The following is a 22,034-nucleotide window of genomic DNA, read 5'->3' on the forward strand; positions in this document are numbered from 1 at the left end:
AACATGGGAAATTGATTTCTCTATTACCTTAAGCTCCTTGGAAGCTAACACCATCTGTTGCTTCACTGACTTAATCTTCTTATCAAGACTTTGAAGTCTACTTTCACGGTCTTGACTGTGTGTCTTGATTGCCTTTTCAAGGGTGGTGACTCGAGAAACACAAGCCTTGTGAAGTTCATCTTTTGTCAATGCTTCTATCTTGGACATTTCAAGCTCCTTTTCCATTCCAACTACCAATTCACTTAACTACATACAAGGATAGAATGGAGTATGGTTAGTAGACAATTCAAACAATTAAAGAAATAATTGTGGACAACCCAAAATAAACAGTTTTAAAAATTAATGATAGCTACAAAAAATTGACTACAAAATTTATTTCAAAATATGTAATACTTGTGTATGGTTTCAATAGAAAGTTATATTACAAAAATCTACAGAATATATTAAACAAGTAGCACCTTCTCCTCAGAGAAATACCTTATGGTGCTCATTCTGTTGAGCTCTGTTTTCAAAAAGAGAAAGATCATAGGACTTCAGCTCTAGCTGAGATTTTAAATGTGAAAACTTCTTTTGCAATGGCAACAAAGTTGCAATCTGGGGAAGGACAATAAAAACAATCCAATGTCAATTCCCTATGAGAACTTTTAGAGAGAAAAGTAGAGCAAAATAATGGAATATAAAGAGTCAAAACAAAGCATATGTCCAAAGGAAAAGCTTCAAGGCAATTTCTTAAGCACATCATGGATGTAGACATGAACCCAATTAACTACTAATGAAGCCACATGGTGATCCTAGCACAAGCAGAATCAAAGGAAATGATAAGCTTCCAAAATGAGAGTTGCGCTTTTAGAAAAAGCGTCTATTATCTGCAGCATTCAATACTTAAGCCTAGGATAAATTGTATGTGCATGTATTAACACTAGATTAAAAAATTTGCACTCTGTATCAGAATACAGTGGCTTGTTAAATAAGGCATATTATAGGTGTAATTTGAGTACATAGGTGATACCAGAACCTTTTTTACATATTCAATGTGTAGAAGAAAGTCTAAAAGAAATTCAACCTAAAGTAAAATGTTTGACTTGGAAACAGCTAAAAACAGGAAATGAAATGGAGCAACTAATTCAAATACAGTGATCACCATTATCAATGTTAAAAGTTTGACTTGGAAACAGCTAAAAACAGGAAATTTAGAGATGTTTTTTATTGTTTAACAAATCTGTTAAGATTAGTGAATCTGCAACAGGGTTCAGAGACAAAGAACAAGGTAGAGACACCAATTCCACAAGTTGGAAAGATGACCCCACAAGTGATTCATGAATAATAACTTCCCACATGGTACACGATTAATGAATTCAAACAAGAAGTCAAGAGCTTGGTGTATGCAAGAGTAGCAAAAATCTAATTATGTTACTAGTCTTCCCAGTGAAACAATTGACTGCGAGTGTATAACCCTAGGACACGCTTTGCAACCTAGCATATCAACCTTCTAAAATAAAACCATCTGTAGTTTTTTCAGTCTGAAGATTTTCATAGACAATTTGAAACAACAATTAAGGCAGTGATGTGGCCAAAAAGAGAGTGGCACCAGCATAGAGAAGCGACTCCATTATTCCATGTATCTCAAATAAATTCCTATGAGTTCATTATTGGAGCAAGTTGCAACATGTTGCTATTGGTGGTGAAATTTATGCTTACGCTGGCAATGTAATTCTGCAAAGATAGTCTTGGTAGATTTCAAATGCAGTGGACCTTTTCGAATTGAGTCAGAGTGAGCTATCAATGGAGCACTTATGTTTCAAAGTTCAAGAGAAAAGTGACTGAAAAATTCAGAGAAACAAGGGAGTTTTCAAATAAGATTTTATGTGCGCCCATTTATAATTGAAGTTGACGGGGAAGGTACACTCTTTAATGGATCAAAAAATTCAAGGAGCATAACAATAAATTTGAGTCTCAAAAGGAGGATATAATATGATGATCCTTGAGAAAAAGAGGAGGTTTAGAGATTTCCACAAAAGAAGGTGGAACTCTTAAGTGAGATATATTTAATTGATATATTATTCAAAATCTTACATTAAATGTTGGTAGAATCTACCCGCCAACACAACTTGTAACCAAAGTTGCTACAAAAGCAAGAAAGGTAGACACTTTTTATTATGAGGACCATGCCAAATATCCAACATTATATATCAACTCTAATTAAAAGTTTACTGCAATCAATGCTTACGTTGTATAGATATGTAGTTGAAGCTGCCAATTATCATACCTATTTAGAGAATTTGAGGAACATGGCTGCATTGACTGAAGAAACACAACAATATACTCTTGAGGCAAGAGGAGCTATCTTAGCATAATCAAGTCATTGACTATCATTGTCATTTATTAATTAAGTCAGAAGTTCAGATAAAGATTAATTATCAATGACAACAACTAAAAATCTTGAAGCATTGGAAATCAGTGTCGAAAAGGAACAAATAGTCAAGTAGTAACTGAAAGTTTTAAAAGCACTTCTAAATTGTAAGTCTTGTGGAAGTCCTCCTGCATAGATGCACTACTGGCAGAGTACTCACTGCGTTACAAAAAATGGGTCAGTTTTCTGGTCTGGCATGTTTTTAAGACTTTTACTAGGACCCAAAACTTGTCAATTATTTGGCAAAAACACTCCAAGTACTTGCCGAGTTTTTGTCAAAAGCTCAGTCGGAGTTATAACAGCACGTAACAGCACGTAAAGGCAAAAAACAGCCCAAATTAATTTTAATTCTCATTTTTTCATGTGCATTTTGTTGAGAGGAGAAAATAGTCTGCCAAACACTTGCAAACTGATTTCTATCTATTTGAAGCAGATTTGAGGTGAATTTTGAAGAGGATGACATCACTGATTTGGACAGACAGGCTATGTTGGAGTGGGGTGGATCTGGTTTCACATAGGATGACATTGAGTTGAATGAGTAGCCATTGCTAGTGCTAGGAGAAGCTAGAAGCAGAACTACATCCAGGATGGAGGATAAGCCACACACTAGGTCAGACATGCTGAGTGTGGAGGCACAATTAATGTGAGTAGACTTTTACGAATAGACCCTTTAGTTCTACCTCTCCCTTAGTTTCAACTAGTGCTGGGAAGAGAAAGATGTAATTGTAATGATGTATTGACTTTTAGTTTTGCATAAATTATTTACAATTTTGCTTCCAGCCATCAGCATTCCTCACAAGAGTGCAATTTTGCACCTGCTTTGTGTTTAAATATATATAGACTAAGCTTGTTTCTTTTGTGTTCTCATTTATTGACTCATTTGATACATCTTCCCATTGAACTTTGCCAAAAAAAAAAGCTTTACTAATTAAATTTAAGAACTTTTTTAGGTTCCCAACTTTTTTGCTGAGTTTCTCTGAAAACTGGTTGAGCTTTTTGTGAATTCTTTTGAGACATTGACGAGATTCTGGTCTTGGCGAGTTTTCCAACTATACTCCTATATCAAAATAATACCCATGACCTAGCATTAAAATTATTGCAATTATGCAAATCCTTCTGCTCTAACAGTCAGAAGATTGATAAGTAGGAGATGATTTCCACAGCTAGTCAAATTGTGATGTGAATATCAGGATTTAACTGTGTGATTTTGAGTCAATAATTGGGTATGTTTCTGTTTTACACACATGAACTGAATATTTAACATCTATGTTAGGGTGTCAATGAAATTAAAAGTTAATGTAATACATGGGAAAAAATGCAAATCAATTTAAGTGGTACATTACTTTCAAACCATAGAATGTAAGAACCCATAGCAAGATAGTATGAGTTTTGCATCAGCAATTGTTTGCTGATGTAACATCTATGTTGGAGTGTCAATGAAATTAGAAGTTAATGTGTCATATGGGAAAATAAACAAATCAAAGTAAGTGGTACACAACTCTCAAGTCATAAAAGTAAGAACTAATAGCAAGCTAATCTGAGATTTACATCAGCAATTGTTTATATTACTTACTGTTAATATGCTATGTACCTTGAGATTTGTTCTGTTTATTGCATGTGCTCTATATTTTCATTGCCTTTTAAAACATGTTTAGACTCAAGCCATTTTACTGCACATTCCCTATTCTCATGATAAATCATACTCATTCAAATTTATAGGAAAAAAGACAATATAAATATGGTTGTACTTCTGCTTCAATTCTTGCTAAGTTGTTTTGATGAATAGAAAGCTCAGCCTCTGCCTCTGACAATGCATGAAGCCGCCTTAACAACTCACCCCCTCCCCTGCATGGCCCAAAAACAGCAATTGAGCTTTTCTAACATGCAAGTAACAAAAGAATTATACTCAACATACAAGGAAAAGGCGAGTTCAGAATTTTAATCATTGTTTTATGAAGTAAAATCCTTAGAAGATCATACCAAATTAAACAAGCAGGTTAAGAAAGAAGCAATGGAAACAAATCTTTTAAGAAAAAATTCTGAAGAAGCACTAAAGACACTCTTACTTGCGGCTTCCACCTGTAAGAAGACCACTTGGCTGAAAAATGTCACCTTCCAAAGTTACACTGGGAGATCGTATATCTCTATGAAAAGCAATCTACAAGACAAAGAAAATAACTAATTAATGTTTGTTACTCTAATGAAGAACTGGTATTTGAAACAATGAGAGTCCTGCACATAAACATCAAATTCAGACCTAGAATATAGAAAAACCCTAGCAATTCATATATAAATATCCAAAAGTCTCATTAGAATACATTTTGGCGGCTTCATATTAAGTACATGCTGGTGTTCAGTCAATGGGCTTCACTACACTTACTGATTCGGGTAATTGGTTATAACATATATCATGCCACATCATTGAGAATAAAAACATGGTGTGATTTATAAGAGTAATGTAGCTTGGTTATAGTGATAATATCTACAATCTTATCAGCATTGTAGGGGCATATTTTTGGGCTTGGTTATGCTTGTACTGTCATAACATATCAGTGTATGCAGTAGCTCACATGTCATTAGGGTGTGTAGTTCTCTTCTCAAGCCTTTTTGAAATGTAACAGATGACTGCTCGAGAATAGAGAGTTGTCTCACAGCATTTTGAGAACAAAGGATTGTCAAGGGCAGGTTTCAGGGACAACGAGACAATGTACCCAAATCGTGTGATGGAAACAAGACAGCAAATGACAGCTCAAAGATATAGAAATATACATACATATATTTATTAGACAAACGTTGGTAAAATATTGGATGATTAATTCTCAAAGAACAAATTGTTCTTATAGATTTTACAATCGAAATGTTTCTAAAAATAAACATACAAATAATAGAAAGTATCTATTATACATGACATTAACAATCTAGAAGTGACCATTAAAATAGAAATAGAATAACTTAGGAGATATTACTAAAACCCTGCCTTAATGGTCAACTTATCAATGCCACCAAGCTGCCCCATGAATTTGGCAAACTTCTCTAGAAGGGACTTGGTGAGAATATCTGCAGTTTGGTCATCTATAGAAACAAATTGCAAATCATGGATCCATCTTCAACCAGCTGATGGATAAAATGACAATGAATGTCAATATGCTTAGTGTGCTCATGGAAGACAGGATTTTTGGCAAGTTTGATGACTCCTTGATTGTTGCAAAAGAAGTATGAAGGGCATGCCTGACACATATGGATGTTAGAAAGCATCCTACAATACCAAACTGCCTCACAGCCTACTTTAATTGTTCCCCTAAATTCAACTTATGTTGAGGAAAGAGATATGGTATGTTGCTTCTTAAAGGTCCAACTAATAGCACATGTGCCCAGACTAAAGACACCCGAAAGTAGACTTCTTGTCATCAATAGAGCCTTACCTATCCAAGTCTATGTAACCAATAAGCTGGGCATCTTTGGTTCATCCATAGAGGACACCAAAATCAAGAGTGCCCTTGACATAGCGCAAGATGCACTTCACTACAGCCTAATGGTTTGAAGTGGGAGTTGTCATGAAGCGAGATATGTAAGTAACTCAGTATAAAGATGAGATCATGTATAGTGGCAATGAGATATATCAAACTGCCTGCTAGCTGCATGAATGAGGATTCATTCTCAAGAGGAGATCTAGATTTTGTCAATAACTTGAGACCAAACTCCATAGGTGTAGATGTTGGTTTAGAATCCTACATTCTGAATTTGTCCAACAAAGCCTGTACATACATAGACTAAGAGATGAAGATGCCATGTGACTACTGCCAAACTTTGATAGGCAATAATGAAGAAGTCCAAGGCCCATCATGTCAAGAGACTGACAAAGATTCTGTTTGATTCTATCAATTAATGATTCAAAACTCTCTATGATAATCAAATCAACAACATTTATAACTAGAATGATGATATCACTACCGATAGTCTTGACATACCATAGTCAGGAGGACGAACTCCTCTGGAAAGTCTCATCTATGAGATTCTTATTAAATTTTTTGAACCATGCCCGAGGAGCCTATTTGAGACCATAGAGTGATTTCACTAGTTTGAGTACTTAGTGTTCTTTACTGGTAACCTTGAATCCAGGAGATTGCATCATATATGCTTCTTCCTTTAGTTCACCATTTAGGAATGCACTTTTGATGTCCATTTGATGGACCTTTCAGTCACACTTAGTTGTCATGGCAAGGACTAATTTGATGGTGCTCATCTCAGCAGTGGGAGTAAACATCTCTTCATATTCCATGGCAATAATTTGTCACAAGTAAGTTCATATGCTATGTTTAAGATAGCATATGTTGAAATTTTGCATTTTTGGAAGTCATTACAATCTTAGCATCCAACTATGACTGACAATTCAAGCTTCTGATCAACAAACTAGATCTGAAAATGATTGTAAAATAGACGTTTGTTTGATATTCATATCACAGACCCAAAAATGAATACCAAGGGGTTGAGGAATACTTAGATCAGTCCCAGCTTTGATAATACTTTGATAGTAGCAATAAGCGCGCTGAATACACTATTGTAGTTAATTGCTGCCCAAACAAGATGGCTGCTACCTGTCTAGGAACAATTTGGCATAATAAATTCAATTCTTCTCCAAAACCCACAAGCAAGGGCTCTTAAGTCTAAATATATTACCCAACTATGTCAGATTGATTCATATTCAATACCCAGATGTAAATTGATTCTCTCATTTGATTCATTTGATGTCATCCTAGTTTCCTATTCTTAGACTAAAGTATTCTTAGATGATGATTTGATTTAATGCTATATTCTATGATAATTTGATTTGATGTTGTGTTCTATGCTGATTTCATGAATGGAATTTATAATTTTTATGATGAATGTGACAATGTTATATAATTCTGAAATTCATGAATATATTTGAAAAGAATTATTTTTTAAGTAAACAAATAGTTTCAATTAAGAAATTATAATTTTTTTGAGAACTGTTAACTGACAAACATTGGTAAAATACTGGATGATTAACTATCAAAAAACAAATTGCTCTTATAGAGTTTACAATCAAGATGTTTGTAAAAGATATACAAATAATAGAAAGAATCTATTATACGGGATACTTACAATCTAGCAGAGACAACTAAAATAGAAATAGAGCAACTTAGGAGATATTATTTTAATAATGTATATAAATACATACATATATCTGTATCTCCGTATATATGTATATTTTGAGCTGCCATTTGCTGTCTTGTTACATTGTGCCTTACATATATATGTATATATGTATCTATATATTTTATGTGTGTGTGTGTGTGTGTATGTATATGTATATTTTGAGCTGCTATTTTCTGTCTTCTTATGTGTGTGTATCAGTATGTATGTATCTATATATATAGATACATACATACTGATACACACACATAACAAGACATGTGTGTACTATGTACATAGTACATACATACTGTATATATGTACATATATGTATCTATATATATAGATACATACATACTGACACACACACATAACAAGACAGCAAATATTTATATATATATATACATACATACTAATACACACACATAACAAGACAGCAAATAGCAGCTCAAAATATACATATATATACACACACATACATAATATATATAGATACATATACATACATACATACATATATGTGTGTGTGTGTGTAGAAGGTTCCATTTGCTGTCTTCTTGCCATAACCAGGTTTGGTCACTTGGTCTCCTTGTCCCTAAAGCCTGGCCTTGACAATCCCTTCTTCTCAAAACTCTGTGGAACAATGCTCTGTTCTTGACAAATCATCTGTTCATTAGTAGAATATAAATTTGGTACTATATTTATCAGTGGTTCTATCCTGATTCTAGTTCTCCTAGCTTATTTTCAGATTTTCAGAATTTTTTTTTGAGTTCAAGGTACATTATTATGTAAACTTGAAAAAATAAGCATGCCCTACATGTAAAATTGATGGAGTATTGTATAAATTTAAGTGAGTATATTATCCAAGGCACAATGATAGTATTGGAACTGCATCATCTGCAATCCTGGGAATGGGTATACTTTCTGTGTTCCTGAAAATAATATCATGCTGGACCTTCCCCTCTTTACTTACAGATATTGCAATTTGCAATAACATGATAACAATGTCCATTTGATGGTATTCTGGTATCATGTCAACGTTTCCAATCAAAATTCGGAAAACTGATAGATCATATTCCAAAACTCAGTCTGTTGCTGTTATAAATATTTCTGCTGACTTATTACAAAAAAATTTGTCTTCTCCTGAAAAGCTTCTACCTCGTCCTGTTTTCCTACTTAAGGGAAGGGCCATCTTGTCAGGTTTCTTGGCCTCCACTTCTATCAGTTGGTTGCCCCTATGCGTAGCAAGGGGATTTCCAAGTCATCCTAGATGGGCTTTCCTCCATCTTAGTGAAGTGCTAATATAAGCAAGAATAAATGATTTAATTGCTAAAGAAATAAGCTTCTCTTTATCGACAATGTCAGACATAAGAATATGGAAAAATCAAATTTTTCATCTTATTCTTATAATTACTATATGTTGTTTAGTTTAAGATCTCACTAGCCCAGACAAAAACAAACTTTCAATCCAGAAGCATGTTTCATAGTTAATTTTTTTTACCAAAAATTAAATCCCTCTATCAAATATGATATATTCTAAAATTGATAAGTGATAATAGGCGGCTTTTAAGGCCTTCAAAGCACATAAAAAAATGTCCAACTAAAACACTAAACAGATTTTCCAAAACAGCTTCAACAAATTAAAGTAATAAAGTACCCTTATTTTCAGAATATGATATATTCTAAAATTAATAAGGGATAATAGGTGGCTTTTAGAGCCTTCAAAGCACAATAAAAAATGTCCAACTAAAACACTAAATAGATTTCCCAAAAGAGCTTCAACAAATCAAAGTAATAGAATCTCCTTATTTCTTTTAGGAATCAATAAAACTGTCAAGTCGTATCACCTCAAAAACATACTATTTCCTTTGATTTAAATTTTTAATCATTTAGCATGCATTACTACAATCACAGAATCAATAGTTACCTCCTTTGCAGCATCGGAATTGCTACAAACAAATGTACCACCAAATACAAATGCCATAGCTGCCTGCAAAAGCATGCATCATCCATAAGAAAATAAACCATGATATAAAAAATCAAATAACAACAATTTGATTATCAGGCTATCCAAAATATCATACTAGAAATAAAAATAGTGTGAAGTAAATGAAAGAAGTAACCAAGGCTCTTGATTTAGCAATGAACATACTAGATGTCATTGCTGACATTAAAAGAAAAGTCATTATTTAATCATCAGGAATTGATCATTATGCAACTGTCATCACAAGGATATGCTCTGGAAAATGTTAAAAAATTAAGAATATGCAACGAAGCTTCTTCATTTTAAGGTTTATCCAATCAACATGATAATTTATCTGTTAATATCTCAATAAAATAGATGAGTAAGACAATGCATTCACCTGTTTGACTGAAAAGTATGAATATTGGCATCATAATATATTATAATGCAATTTGAGTTTAAATAGTCCAGATTATGATAGAATGTAGAATTTGCATCAAATATCTTGGGCCAACACCAAATTGAGATTACCTAGTGATATTTTTGCATCCAACCCTTTCTCTTGTTGTAAGACTAGCATCAAAAGTCAAGGGCCCTTTTACACCCAATAGATCATGGATGATAAACTTGCTAAATTTAACAGAGCACAAATCAAGTAGTAACCTCAAAGGAAGGCTTCCACAAACCCAACTTCACTAGAGTGTCAAGAGGCAACCAAAGTTTGCCTAAAAGACCAAAAGCACGATAAATAATTCATGAGGTTTCTTGATTAATGTTTCCTCTATGATGCTGGAACAAAGCACAAGCAATGAAGCTAGGGAACAAGCTCTGGCTCATAGAATTGACCTAGCCAGGGATTGTGGTATTACACATCACAATTGAAAGTGATTCAATGATTATGATCAACAAAGCCAAACAGTGGGTGCTCAAAATTCAAAAGTGAATATCTCAATGGGAATTTGAGAACAAACATTGCTAAGATAATTCCTAGGCAACCACATCAACAAATAAAATCAAACAATTATGGTGGACTATACCTTTCAAGGTGATGGCATATGTCATGTCTAGAACATTCAAAAGGCTCACTGAGCATTTGAAAGCTTGAAATGACAACTAGTTCCGATGGATATATATTAGTGCAGAAAGCAGTAACAAACACTACCTGTGTTTTGATTCAAAACAAAGACTGATAGCATATCTTTTGGGATCAGGCAAGAGCATAAATGCAAGATACTTGGGCTTGAGTTTGAATCCAAGACATGTCCACTACTCTAGCATACATGTTGACCTCAAGAGCCATTTTGAGCTATATTTAGCATAGACAAGAAGAAACCATGACATCACATCTTCTCAAATTTCCACTTGGTACACAACACACTAGCAAGGCTTTGCAAAAGAATGTGAACCTAACACTGAAATCTTGTCAACTTCATTCTTGAAAAATTGAGATATTTGTAATTCTAACTGTTGGTGGAAAGCACTATTCAAAATGTAACAAAAGCAAGAATTTTCGCAAAATCAAATCCTCATGAGAAGTATAACAATGTGATGGACAACATAGTTCTTTAAAATTTCATGGCCATTGTCCAAGATCTGAAATTAATTGGAGACACTCATACATTCAAGAGGAGTATTTGATCAGCAACACAGAATTATCACAATATATGGCTTCCACTCTTAACATGGCAAACATTTGGGCCATTATTATAGTTGAGGAGGTTGCATAATCGAATGCCATTATAGAGCTTCTGAAAAATTCAAGGGAGGACATTATGATTGATTTATTGGAACTCAACGACCAAATGAAAACAAAATCATCATTTTTTGGGGAGTTAAGACAAGACAAAAGTCATGGTAAACACCATGTCCCTTTTGCTCCAAAATCTTGCATTATATGGAAGAAATGCAAGGGCAAGCAGCTTGAGAGGTATTATGTAATTGGATGGTTTATTTCTCCTACTTTGTTGCCTATTTTGATCTTGGACAAGAAAATTGGTTTTTTCTTCTTGATGACCATATAATCAAAACGAAAAGGACCCTACACCTACATTTACATACCAAAGAAAAATTATAAAACAATTGGACTTCCCTCCTTGGCAAATTTCAGTTTTGACTTTTTGATTTCAAATTCAAGGGGGGAGATATAGATTATTAACTGCTCACTAGTCAAACTAGTCAACCTCTATTGCTCACTTATCAAATGCTTTTACTTTGTAACCATCACAATCTCATCACTCATCTCAAATAACCTGTGATCTCCTCAATTTTGTCACATTTCATGTATATTTCATTATCTTCATTTTGTAGTCTTCCTAACCTGCTATTTTGTCGCTAAACAATATAGAAATTTACCTAAATTGTTAGACCGAAATTCCCCACAAAATTTATCAAATTTTGTATGCCTACCGCATGCATAAACCAAAGAAATTATATTTCCTACAAGAATTGGCATACAAGGGCTGTTTGAAAACGTAAATTTTCTTTTAATGATATTCAGTTATCCTACTATGGCACATCTATGAATCCCATCAAAAGTGCTATGCATCCTTGCGCTCCATAACTCTCAACACAAACATCACATTTTATCTTATCCCTCATACAAAGGTAAATTGGCTTTAGTATTTTTTCCGAATTCTACTACTTATAAAATTTGTATACACTAAAAAAATAACACATAAAAAGGATTTTTAAAGATTTAAAGAACAAAGTACAAACACTTCTTTCCTATCTGTACAAAGATATAGAGGCCACGAGTGTAACATAACATTAGTCATATTACTAATTTGTTAAGCCATGATATCACCTAACAATGTAAATAAATGTAAAATAGAACTTTGATACTTATGGTGAAACTCAAGCATACAAAGATGACATAAAGAAAATGAAAATTGAAACAGCATTTGTCTAACACCAAGATGACAACATAAAGATGACAAATCACAAGGTCCAAGCTTTTTATCAGATAAAAGCAAAACTTATGTTAGAAAATTCCCTCTAAGATTACATGGCAATTCAAGAATCAATGCCAACATCTAATGTTAGCTCCGGCTTGTGAATTGACCTGGCCTGAATCTCTAATTTGACCCTAGGGTTGCACCCATTTTAACAATTCACACAGTAATAGATGCATGTCCAGAAGAAGGAAGTAGAGATGCATCTCCAAAGGTGAGAAGTAGAGATGCATCCTAACTAGTGATACACATACCTAGAAATTCTTGTGTTGATTTACTACACCAAAGCTTGTGAATTTTCATGCTAAAAGTGGAATTTAGTTGGACGACATACTTTCTGTGTGTGCAGCAAAGAAACTTATTACCTCTCTTCACAAGAACATCAGTTTGTATGAAACTGTGCATTTATTCAAAAAGGATTCACATAAATAATTTGGAATGTCAAGTTAAAGTTTCTAGTAAAACAATGCTATTTGTAGGAGCATTGCCATATTACTGTTGTCAAATTTAGACTACTGTTTCATTTTGTTTGGCTCTCTCACAAAAAGATAAAGGTCTTTTAAAGAACTCCACGAAGATTAATTTCTTGGAAGCTCCGCTTAAGATTAAAAGGTGTAGTAAACAGAAAAGTCACAATGGTGATAAATTGCATGTCTGAGAGAGAAGGCTAATATTATACTTCGATTTCATCTTCATATCCAACAAGGGATAGTGCCAGCCTTGCACTTCCTTTGCCTACCTGCACAAGGAATAATCAAAATCCACATGATTAAGTGGTAACTGGCAAAGATAACAAGTTACTACAGAAGCAGAAATAGCAGAAATAATATTAAAGCTTAACAATAGTCACCAACCAGTTTAGCTGCTGCTTCTTGAGTTCTCGGTGGAATGATATGGGCTTGGATTTTGTTTAGAGGGATGATTGTTACTCTTCTTCGTAGACCTCCTTTTTCAAGTAGTAGCTTCCCTGTTTGTTCTGTATCCACTACCACATTAAACAACTTCCCTCCTGCAGCAACCTGAAACATCAAACACAACTTTCAATTCATCATCAAATGGAAGAATATCCAAGGCTATTCAAGGTATTAACAAGGATAATACTTGTATTTCCAAATCAATTCATATATATATTGAACAGTAGCTTTAATAGGCAAAATTTCACAAAATCATGAAATCATCAGTAACCTCCAAGGCAGTCATTGTTGAGCCATCTTTAACTTTTATAAGTTGTGCTACAACACCTTTGACTTTTGATCGATCAAAATGCTTTACAGGATCATTATAGGTAAACTGAACATTTCCTAATTGAGCCTCAAGGTGCCTAATATCAGCCTTCAACTTCTGCACTGCCTCAGATTCTCGCACGCGCTCCTGAATTTTACTCAACACATTAGTTAGTTCCCCAAACAATGAAAGGACTATATTGTACATTAAGTGTTTTTATCAATGATTGACCCTACTGCTTGTCTAAACAACCTTTTCTAATGTCTCCATGCACCCTTCTTCATAGGCAACTCCCTCCATTGCTGTCTTTAATTTCTCGACTTCCTGTCTTTTAGAATGCAGCTCCCTCTCGACAGCATTAGCCTCCTTTTCTTTTGATAATAAAATCTTTTTCTTATCTTTCAATTCCTTTTCTAGATGGTTAATTTTAGTCTTAAGTTGTTTTGCTTCAGTTTCAGCAGTTCCAACTGCTGCTTTTGCATCTACAAGTTGATCATCAAGACATTTTTCCTCATCCCCATTGCTCTTACCTGCTAACACCCCCTACAAGAAAACAACAGTACATAATTAGTTACATCACGAACTCAGTAAGTTAGCAGAAAATATTCTCAAACTAAACAAGTAAACAGAAAATGATGTGAGACAATTTACTACACCATGCAAGTGTCCACTTACGTGCACAAATACTTCTCTCTAAAGTTCAGAACAATCAAAACTGAGTACCTGGTATTCCTTTTCAAGATCTTCTAAATTCTTTTTCATATCTTCTACTTTTAGTTTTAGATCAGCTGCTCCCTCATCAGCCCTTATGACAGCTGCATCTCGTTCTTGGATAGATTTATCAATGTCTTGAATACTTTTATGCAGCTATACAGAAAAGTAAATATAGGCATTACATCAGTATTTCCAGACATGCTCTTGCTGGATTTCAGAGAGAGGAAAACAAACATAAAAGCTAATATATAAATTTCAGCTTTTAAGTAATAAAAAAATTATTCCTTTTCAAATACATGCTGGGGGAAAAAAGTTAAAACAGATTACAAGATGACTAAATTCCTAGAAGTAAAAAATGCATTGATATTGCATGCTTGAATTTTTAAGGATCCCCACATAAATTGAATATTTATTACAGATCAGATAATTTATACTTTTAGGATTGCTATTGGCTGTCAAGGGCTGAACTGAAAGTTTGAAAGAAAGGTCATTTATTTGTTACCTTTGCAGCTGCTTTTTGCTCGGCTTTGAGAGTGTCTTTCTGATTAGAGAAGGTGGATGTTTCCTTAACAAGTTCTTTAGAAAGCTTGTCTACATTCTCAGATAGGACTTTCATGTCGCCGCCCAACTGATTCTCTTTTTCTGCACTTAGATCTGATATTGCCTTTTCCTTGTCATTTATTTCCAATTGTATTTGTTCCATGGAATTCTTGAGTTCAAGAATCTTTGACTTCATTTGTCCAACTCCACTTACTGCATCATCTCTCACTTTCTCTGCTTGCACAAATTCATATGCAATACAAAACCTCTTGAGCCTATCCAGTTCTGCATTGCCATTTGCCCATTGCACATACTGTACACGCTCCTTCCTCAACTTCTCAAGAGCAGGAAGAATTTCTTCATTCAATACATTATCTATCTCAATCACTTTCGTCTGCTTCTTTTCAAGTGTCTTTAAAGCAGATTCTTTCTTCATTTCATACATTCTGGTACCTGCGGCCTCCTCAAGCATCGACAAGATTTCAGGAGGCTTCATGTTCAGAACTTTAGTGATGCGTCCTTGCATAATAAGAAAATGTGGGTTGTTGACATTGAGCTGTACGGAATGAAAAAGGTTTTGTACACGTGAGGGTTGTGCAAGGTGGCCATTGATCTGGTACTTATTTCTCCCACCCACAACAATCTGCAAAAACAGTAAGTATGAAGCCACAGATATACAAAGAGTAACAATACAGCTTGCCAAACCTGGTATTAAATTGAACAGAGACTAATTTTAAAGTTTCCATTGGCACAAATTACAACTGCAAGAAAAGTATCGCCTTTTACATTGAACATTATCATATCTGTGATCAAAGTGCATCTTGCCATCTAAAAGAACTCCTGCACAGACTAAATATCAAAAAACATTTTCTTCCATTCAGCTACTCCCAAAGCATTTTCATAAATAGCACAGTACCCAACTATAAAAGTACAAATCCATATACATGAAAATCCCCCAGAAGTGAGAAAGACTTTCAAAATATAACTAAACACAAATCATATAGCCCAAGAAAACTTTAGTGTCATAGAGAAAATCAGAACAGTGCAAATCAATCAGATATGTTTATCCAATTCTTGCAATGAGCACAGCATAGTACTGGTGCTTGCACTTGAAAGAATTTGATCCAAGTTCAAGTTGCCCAAGCTGCAATTAGGTAGCCTGAAACCCCAATAGACAAGAGGTCAGGTAGCAATGTAATAAAAATGTAGTCATGTGACAGATTTAATGGAATGCATTAAATGAAAATGTTGTTAAGTTATATGATGATGTAGTGTTGTGATTTTGGTTCAATTTGATAACTAAGGGATCTTCCTTTTCTAGTTGTAAATCCTAAAAGAAAAAACATTAATGGTGCAGCGCTTCATTTTGTCATACCAAGACTTGACAAATCCATAAATATGTGGCACCGCCATTATATCTGCTCAATTGCCCATGAATAAACTAGGAAAAACTAAGGAAGCCACCAAAAAATGCAAGACCAAGAGAATTTACTGCACTAGTTGAACTAGAACTTTCCAATATTTGAACAGGTAGCAATCTAATGGCAAGTGGAATATATCTTTAAGTGTGTTCTACCTTTAATTATTTCCATTGTACTTAAGATTGTACGTTATTAAAGAAAATAATGCATAGGGCAATTGTTATAAAATATAGAGAAATTTAGAGGAAACAATATTTTAATTTTAAGAATATAGCAACATAGTGATTCTACTCTATATTTAAACTTTTAAAGTATATGTCAATTCATTAAGTGTAGCCAATGTGTACAGGTCTTTAATACAATAAGACTATACTACCAAGTTCTCCACAAGAACACCTGATGCAATGGAGCTAACCATAAAAGTCTTAAGTGACAAACTAGCCCTCAAGATCCTCTCACTAAAGGAATGACTAACAAAAGTGTCTTCACTCTTGCCAATGTGCTCAAACACTAACCACAAGTGTTCAAAATAGAAGGTTAAAGTTATCACAACCTAACCTAAATAAGGAAATCCCAATCACAAGGAGAACCCCTCTCTACAAGACAACTAATCACTAATTGCCTTACAAGCACAAAGACAACTTTTGACACCAACTCCCCAAAAACTCTCAACAAGACCAGGGGCGACTCAAGGATGAGCTTCTGGTCAATTTAGGTCCATTACAAAGTGGATTGATGGCTAAAGGCATATTATGCAACATTTAACCAATGGTTGCTTCACAACTCCACACTTTTAGGCTTGTAGCCCTTAATTCTGAAAAACAAACATATCTTTGACAAACTCCACATAACCCTAAACTCTAATCACATATTCAGATACCCTTTTGGGGCTTACAAAACATGCCAAAGCACCAAGACTTGATGACATAAACAAATCAGGTTTTGCCTACTTTTTCTCCTAGGCAATTAACCCTATTAGACCTCCAATAACAAAGGAAGTATACTTCTTCTTTGCCAAAACCCCAATCTAACAATTAGAACATGAGGGGGCATACAAATGAAAGCCAAAAACCTGATCCCAAGTCCTGATGACTCCTCTGAAGCGAGTTATGGGAGTTGTTATTCAACGCTGAGGGCATGCACATGGGACTTGCATGCCTAGGGCATCAAATTTCTTCCTGCCTCCTACATATTATTTTCTAAAACCAAAACCATCTTAAAGTACAAGGTCAGTACTTGGATTTCACCAAAGGCCATTAGATTCCCATGGTGAAATCCCAAGATATGGCTAATTTTGCTTGAAACCTTGGGTCTAGCAACAAACTATATTTGCAAAAACACAGCTATCTAGAGTTAGGAAATGATTCAAGGCTTCAAACCAAATGCGCTTGAAAGGTGAATCATCCAAGAATCCATAAATGTGGCTAAATCCCTCTAGTATGTCCGTACAATCTGCTACAGCATTGATTTTGCAAGAAAATGGTGTTATTTTTATTGATTCAAGAGAAAAAGTACACATTCTGTCCTACCACCCGCCTGAAAGGGCTTATGTAGGCATCCCCAACAGTCATAACAACCTTTCAAACCAAATTTGGCCATTGGGGAGTGAAAATACAAATTATGCAACTTTTTGGTAAAAATTTGTGAACAACTTTGCAAGAATTGTGCAACTTTTGCAATATTTGATCAAATCATGATCAAAGCTTACCTAAATGATCCAACATGGATCTAAACATGTTAAAAACATGAAATAAGGAAATATGCTAAAAACTAAGGTTATTTGACTCCTTTGACCAATAGTTGACCAAGGGCTTATAATGTGCCAATCTTGGAACTAGGTCTTACAATTTGGTCAAAATGAATAACCTTCATTCCTAACCTATCCTAATAGTTCCTAGGACCTTGAAAAGTCCTTGAAGTGTATCAAGACACTTCATTTGATGAGGGTGCTCCTGCACCAACGCCCTAGGTCTTGTCCAAATTGGGGTTGGGTCTAGGTTCAAGCTCAGCTCCTTGGGGGTTCGAACAATGTTCGACCCACTAGGTTTCGCTCTACCCAACCCACATAAACCCAAAAAAAGTGTAGGTTCCCCGAGGAGCTCGGGCTGATTTTGGTCCTCTTTCAACTTTTTCTTACTATGTCAAAGTTTTTTGCTTGAAAAGGTCAAATTGACTCACAACCTTAATTTTGACAACTAAATACATTGAAAAAGTAAATACTATGTCAGTAATGCAATTATGGATGAAAAACAAAATTGTTTGACTCAATTTCATGAACTTTATTTTTCACTTGACATCACTCAAAGAGAGTTGAAGACTAATTGTTCCATGCTTTGAGCTAGTTCTTGTGTTATTCCTGCACAGTTGAGAGTGTTGATTTGTTCTAAAAGACAATAAAGAGGAAGATTTCAACAAAAGTAGGTTTTTGTTGTTGTTTTTTGTTATTTTCCCTTGCATATTTTTTACATATTTAAATGAACTCTCTAGTTTTTTTAATTGTTTCATTTGGTTTTTGGCTTTCTACCTAACCACGTTGCTTATAGAATGGCAAGTCTTGGTCTAAAATAGGGTGAAACTCTCTCCTTTGGAAATATGTGAGAATGGTACACAACTATCAAGTGAAAGAGGTTCTACTTGGAATTGTAATCATTGCAAAGAACAATATAAAAATTCATATGGTAGCACAAATGTGCTTTATCCCTAAAAGGCATGTCCCATTTTTGTAATAATATTGCTATCCATCACAAATGCCTTGTTCCCAAGATCCTTCATCCTCTCTTAGCTAGGAATTTTTTGTCTATATGCCTCCTCTTCCTCTTTTGGTGTCAATCCAAGTTTCCCATGTTCTTATGTATTTGGTTGAGTTAGGTATTTTAAGTGTATCCGTCAAAAATGCCTTGTTCCCAAGATCATTCATCCTCTCTTAGCTAGCAATTTTGTGGGTATACTTCTCATCTTCCTCTTTTGGTGTCAATCAAAGTTGCCTGTGTCCTTATGTGTTTGGTGGAGTTAGGTATTCTAAGTGTTTGTCAATTGCAATGTCAAACTTTACCATGCTAATATATCTATTGCCCTTTCTTTACCTTCATCCTCTTCATTGTTGAGCTATCAAAGTTTCCAATCCACCGTCCTCTTCCTTCCCTTTTGGGCAATTTGTTAGAAATTCCCACTCCAAGTCCCCTTCTCATGTTGGGCCACTAATAGTTACACATCTCTTGTTTAAGTCAAACTTTGCCTCGACCACCTACCTTATAGGTGTGAGTTCCTCATTATCCCTAACCCCCAAGATTCAAAACTCCTACTTGTTTTCTATTCATACCACCTAACATATTAGTACATCAACAATGCTTCCTCATGACAAATGGCTCCAATTGGAGTTTTGTTTCACCAACAACAATGCTTAATGAGTGACATGGTCCTATATGTATTATTCTACCAATTGAGCTATTAATACCACATTAATTTGGTAATTAGAGTCAATGATTGTGATTCTTCTTGCCATTACAACAAGTGGTTGTTGCAAATCCAAGCATCTTCTTCCACACTGCCTCCATGTGCACATGGATGCAAATTTAAGGTAAAATGACATTGGTTGGTATATATGATCCCCCTTACTACTACTCACATTGTTGTAGGGGCATCTGAGCTTCCTTAAGATTTTGGCATTTTCAGTGGAAGAATGGAGGTGCTCGGCCATCTTTGTGGTATTTCTCGATTGGAAGAGGCTTAACTAAATGGACTCGATGGAGAAGCTTGGTGTTTGGTCGTTCTTTGGGTTATTGTGTTGACCGAGGAGCTCGTTCGCTGAAGGAGCTTGGTCATGGAAGGAACTCGGTCATTAAAGGCATTTAGCAACTAAGGGAGCTTGATATACACTATGTTGTTCAATAAGTGTTGATGCTCAATAGTGTTTGGTGGTTTTTGCTAACGCTCAGTAGTTAGAGCTTGCCAAACAGAGTTCTTGTGAATTTGATCAATCAACTTGGTACAATTAATGCGTGAGGAGTATGATCGTGAAGTAGAGCAATCGTGGGAGTTTGTGCGTGCCTATTTGGGTTTTGTTTATGCGTCCTATGTGTATTTTATGGGTGTTGTAAGCCTTCTAAGGCATTTGGTATTTAATATCTGTTGTAGGCCAACTTGTGGCTTAGTTGGGTATAAGTAGAGGGGTCTTGTAGAGTCTTCAATCATTGTCATTCAGCATGGAGGAGTAGTTGAGAGAGCGGAGTGTAGCAAAGCTAGTAGCTAAGTATGGGCTTGGGAAACAAGAAGGTTGCTTGGTGGCTTGCGAGCACAAGTTTACATTCTTCTTGGAGTTTCTACCAGAGTGTGGATCTAGACTAGCTAGGAGATTGGATCTTGCGAGGTCTTGCAGAATCACTATTGTACTTGCTTTGTATTTGGCCGCAACTGGGAAGGCCTTACAACTTGGCACATTGCATGTCATCAATTGATTTATGAACAAAGAGTAGAGTTTGGTATCAAATCTCACATCTTATTGTTTATATTTCGTTGTGTGGTTAATTGTTGGAGGCTAGGAAATCTCCTTTGGGGAATCTCTTGCCTTGTACTACATCACACATGCCCAACAATCTCCATCTTGATCTTAACCTCGCTATGAATGATAATTTGGTATGGAAATTTGTTAAGGAAAAAGAATTTTTGAATATCCACACTAAACATTGAACAAATTTGTCTCGGGCACTTGCTTTCTAACAAATAGATTCAAGGATGAAACCCCACAAATCTAAAACAACTATAAGATGAAATCCATACTAGTTCGTAAGGTCCCAAGGATAAAAACCATACTAGAATAACAAGCAAGCTCAAGTAGAGGTTGCAATTAAATTTTAAGAATGACCAATACCAATAATACCAAGACCACACGACACTTGCAATTGTCACAATAGAAGTGGTTACTTCATAAGAATCCATGATGGTGATTCCACATACAAACACAACAAACCAAAGTGTAAACGGGGGTAAATGTTGACCAAAGCCTCCCCAATCCAAGAAAGATATTGAAACAAAATCGGTATTACACTTTTTGATTTTAGAAAAAGAAGAACAAACTCGTAATGGTCACATGAGCTATAAATTAAATGTTGAAAATGTCTCAATTTGGGTTGCTTAATTATGTCAATATATGAAGTTATGATTGATTTGTTATTTTACTGACTAAATATTCAAAGCTAGGGTTTCTAGTTTAGCATAAACCTAAACCCTAATTCTAGTGTCAATGTATCCATAAAATTTAACATGGGTTAATTAAATGATTGAAGTAACATATTTAACAAGGTGTTATTGCAAATATCTTGTTTAGTTGAAACAAAGGCCCTCATTTGATCCAAAACACAAAGCAAATTCATAGAATTTTATTATAAGAAGCTTTATTAAGATTGATAATGCATATAAAAATCTGCCCCAAAAACATATAGCAATAGAAATAAGGACATTGTAAACCTTGAAAAAACTAAACAAACCTTGGTAAAAAATACAAATAAAACACAGGGACATATTTCCACCTCTGGAGCCTCCCGTTTTCAAGACGAGAATGTCTCAGAGACTTGGAGACAAGGCATCTTCTGCCATCCCACTATCACCACTGGGACATCCAAATACGACCAAAAGTCTCTACAACATTTCTATGACACCCA

The 22,034-nt window shown here is 34.9% G+C and overlaps 1 protein-coding gene across 2 annotated transcripts in view; it reads right to left on the reverse strand.

Annotated features, from left to right (window-relative positions):
- The window catches only part of LOC149556049 (structural maintenance of chromosomes protein 2-1-like), a 49,011-nt gene that overhangs the window by 16,862 nt on the left and 10,115 nt on the right, over nt 1–22,034 (reverse strand). Inside the window, exons 2-12 of one of the 2 annotated variants that reach the window (XM_089830177.1) lie at nt 14,919–15,599; nt 14,426–14,569; nt 13,955–14,245; nt 13,664–13,849; nt 13,333–13,497; nt 13,158–13,217; nt 9,492–9,554; nt 4,477–4,568; nt 4,159–4,255; nt 478–594; nt 28–246 (exon numbers count right to left, since the gene is read on the reverse strand). In XM_089830177.1, coding sequence (XP_089686303.1) covers nt 28–246; nt 478–594; nt 4,159–4,255; nt 4,477–4,568; nt 9,492–9,554; nt 13,158–13,217; nt 13,333–13,497; nt 13,664–13,849; nt 13,955–14,245; nt 14,426–14,569; nt 14,919–15,599 — 2,115 coding nt within the window. Of the gene's footprint in view, nt 1–27; nt 247–477; nt 595–4,158; nt 4,256–4,476; nt 4,569–9,491; nt 9,555–13,157; nt 13,218–13,328; nt 13,498–13,663; nt 13,850–13,954; nt 14,246–14,425; nt 14,570–14,918; nt 15,600–22,034 lie in introns of both variants that reach the window. The other variant, XM_089830178.1, reaches the window with a different exon arrangement.

Source organism: Cupressus sempervirens, chromosome 5 (genome assembly GCF_028749045.1).
Source record: "Cupressus sempervirens isolate cs-2001-9-10 chromosome 5, ASM2874904v1, whole genome shotgun sequence".
Classification (NCBI taxonomy): Eukaryota; Viridiplantae; Streptophyta; class Pinopsida; order Cupressales; family Cupressaceae; genus Cupressus; species Cupressus sempervirens.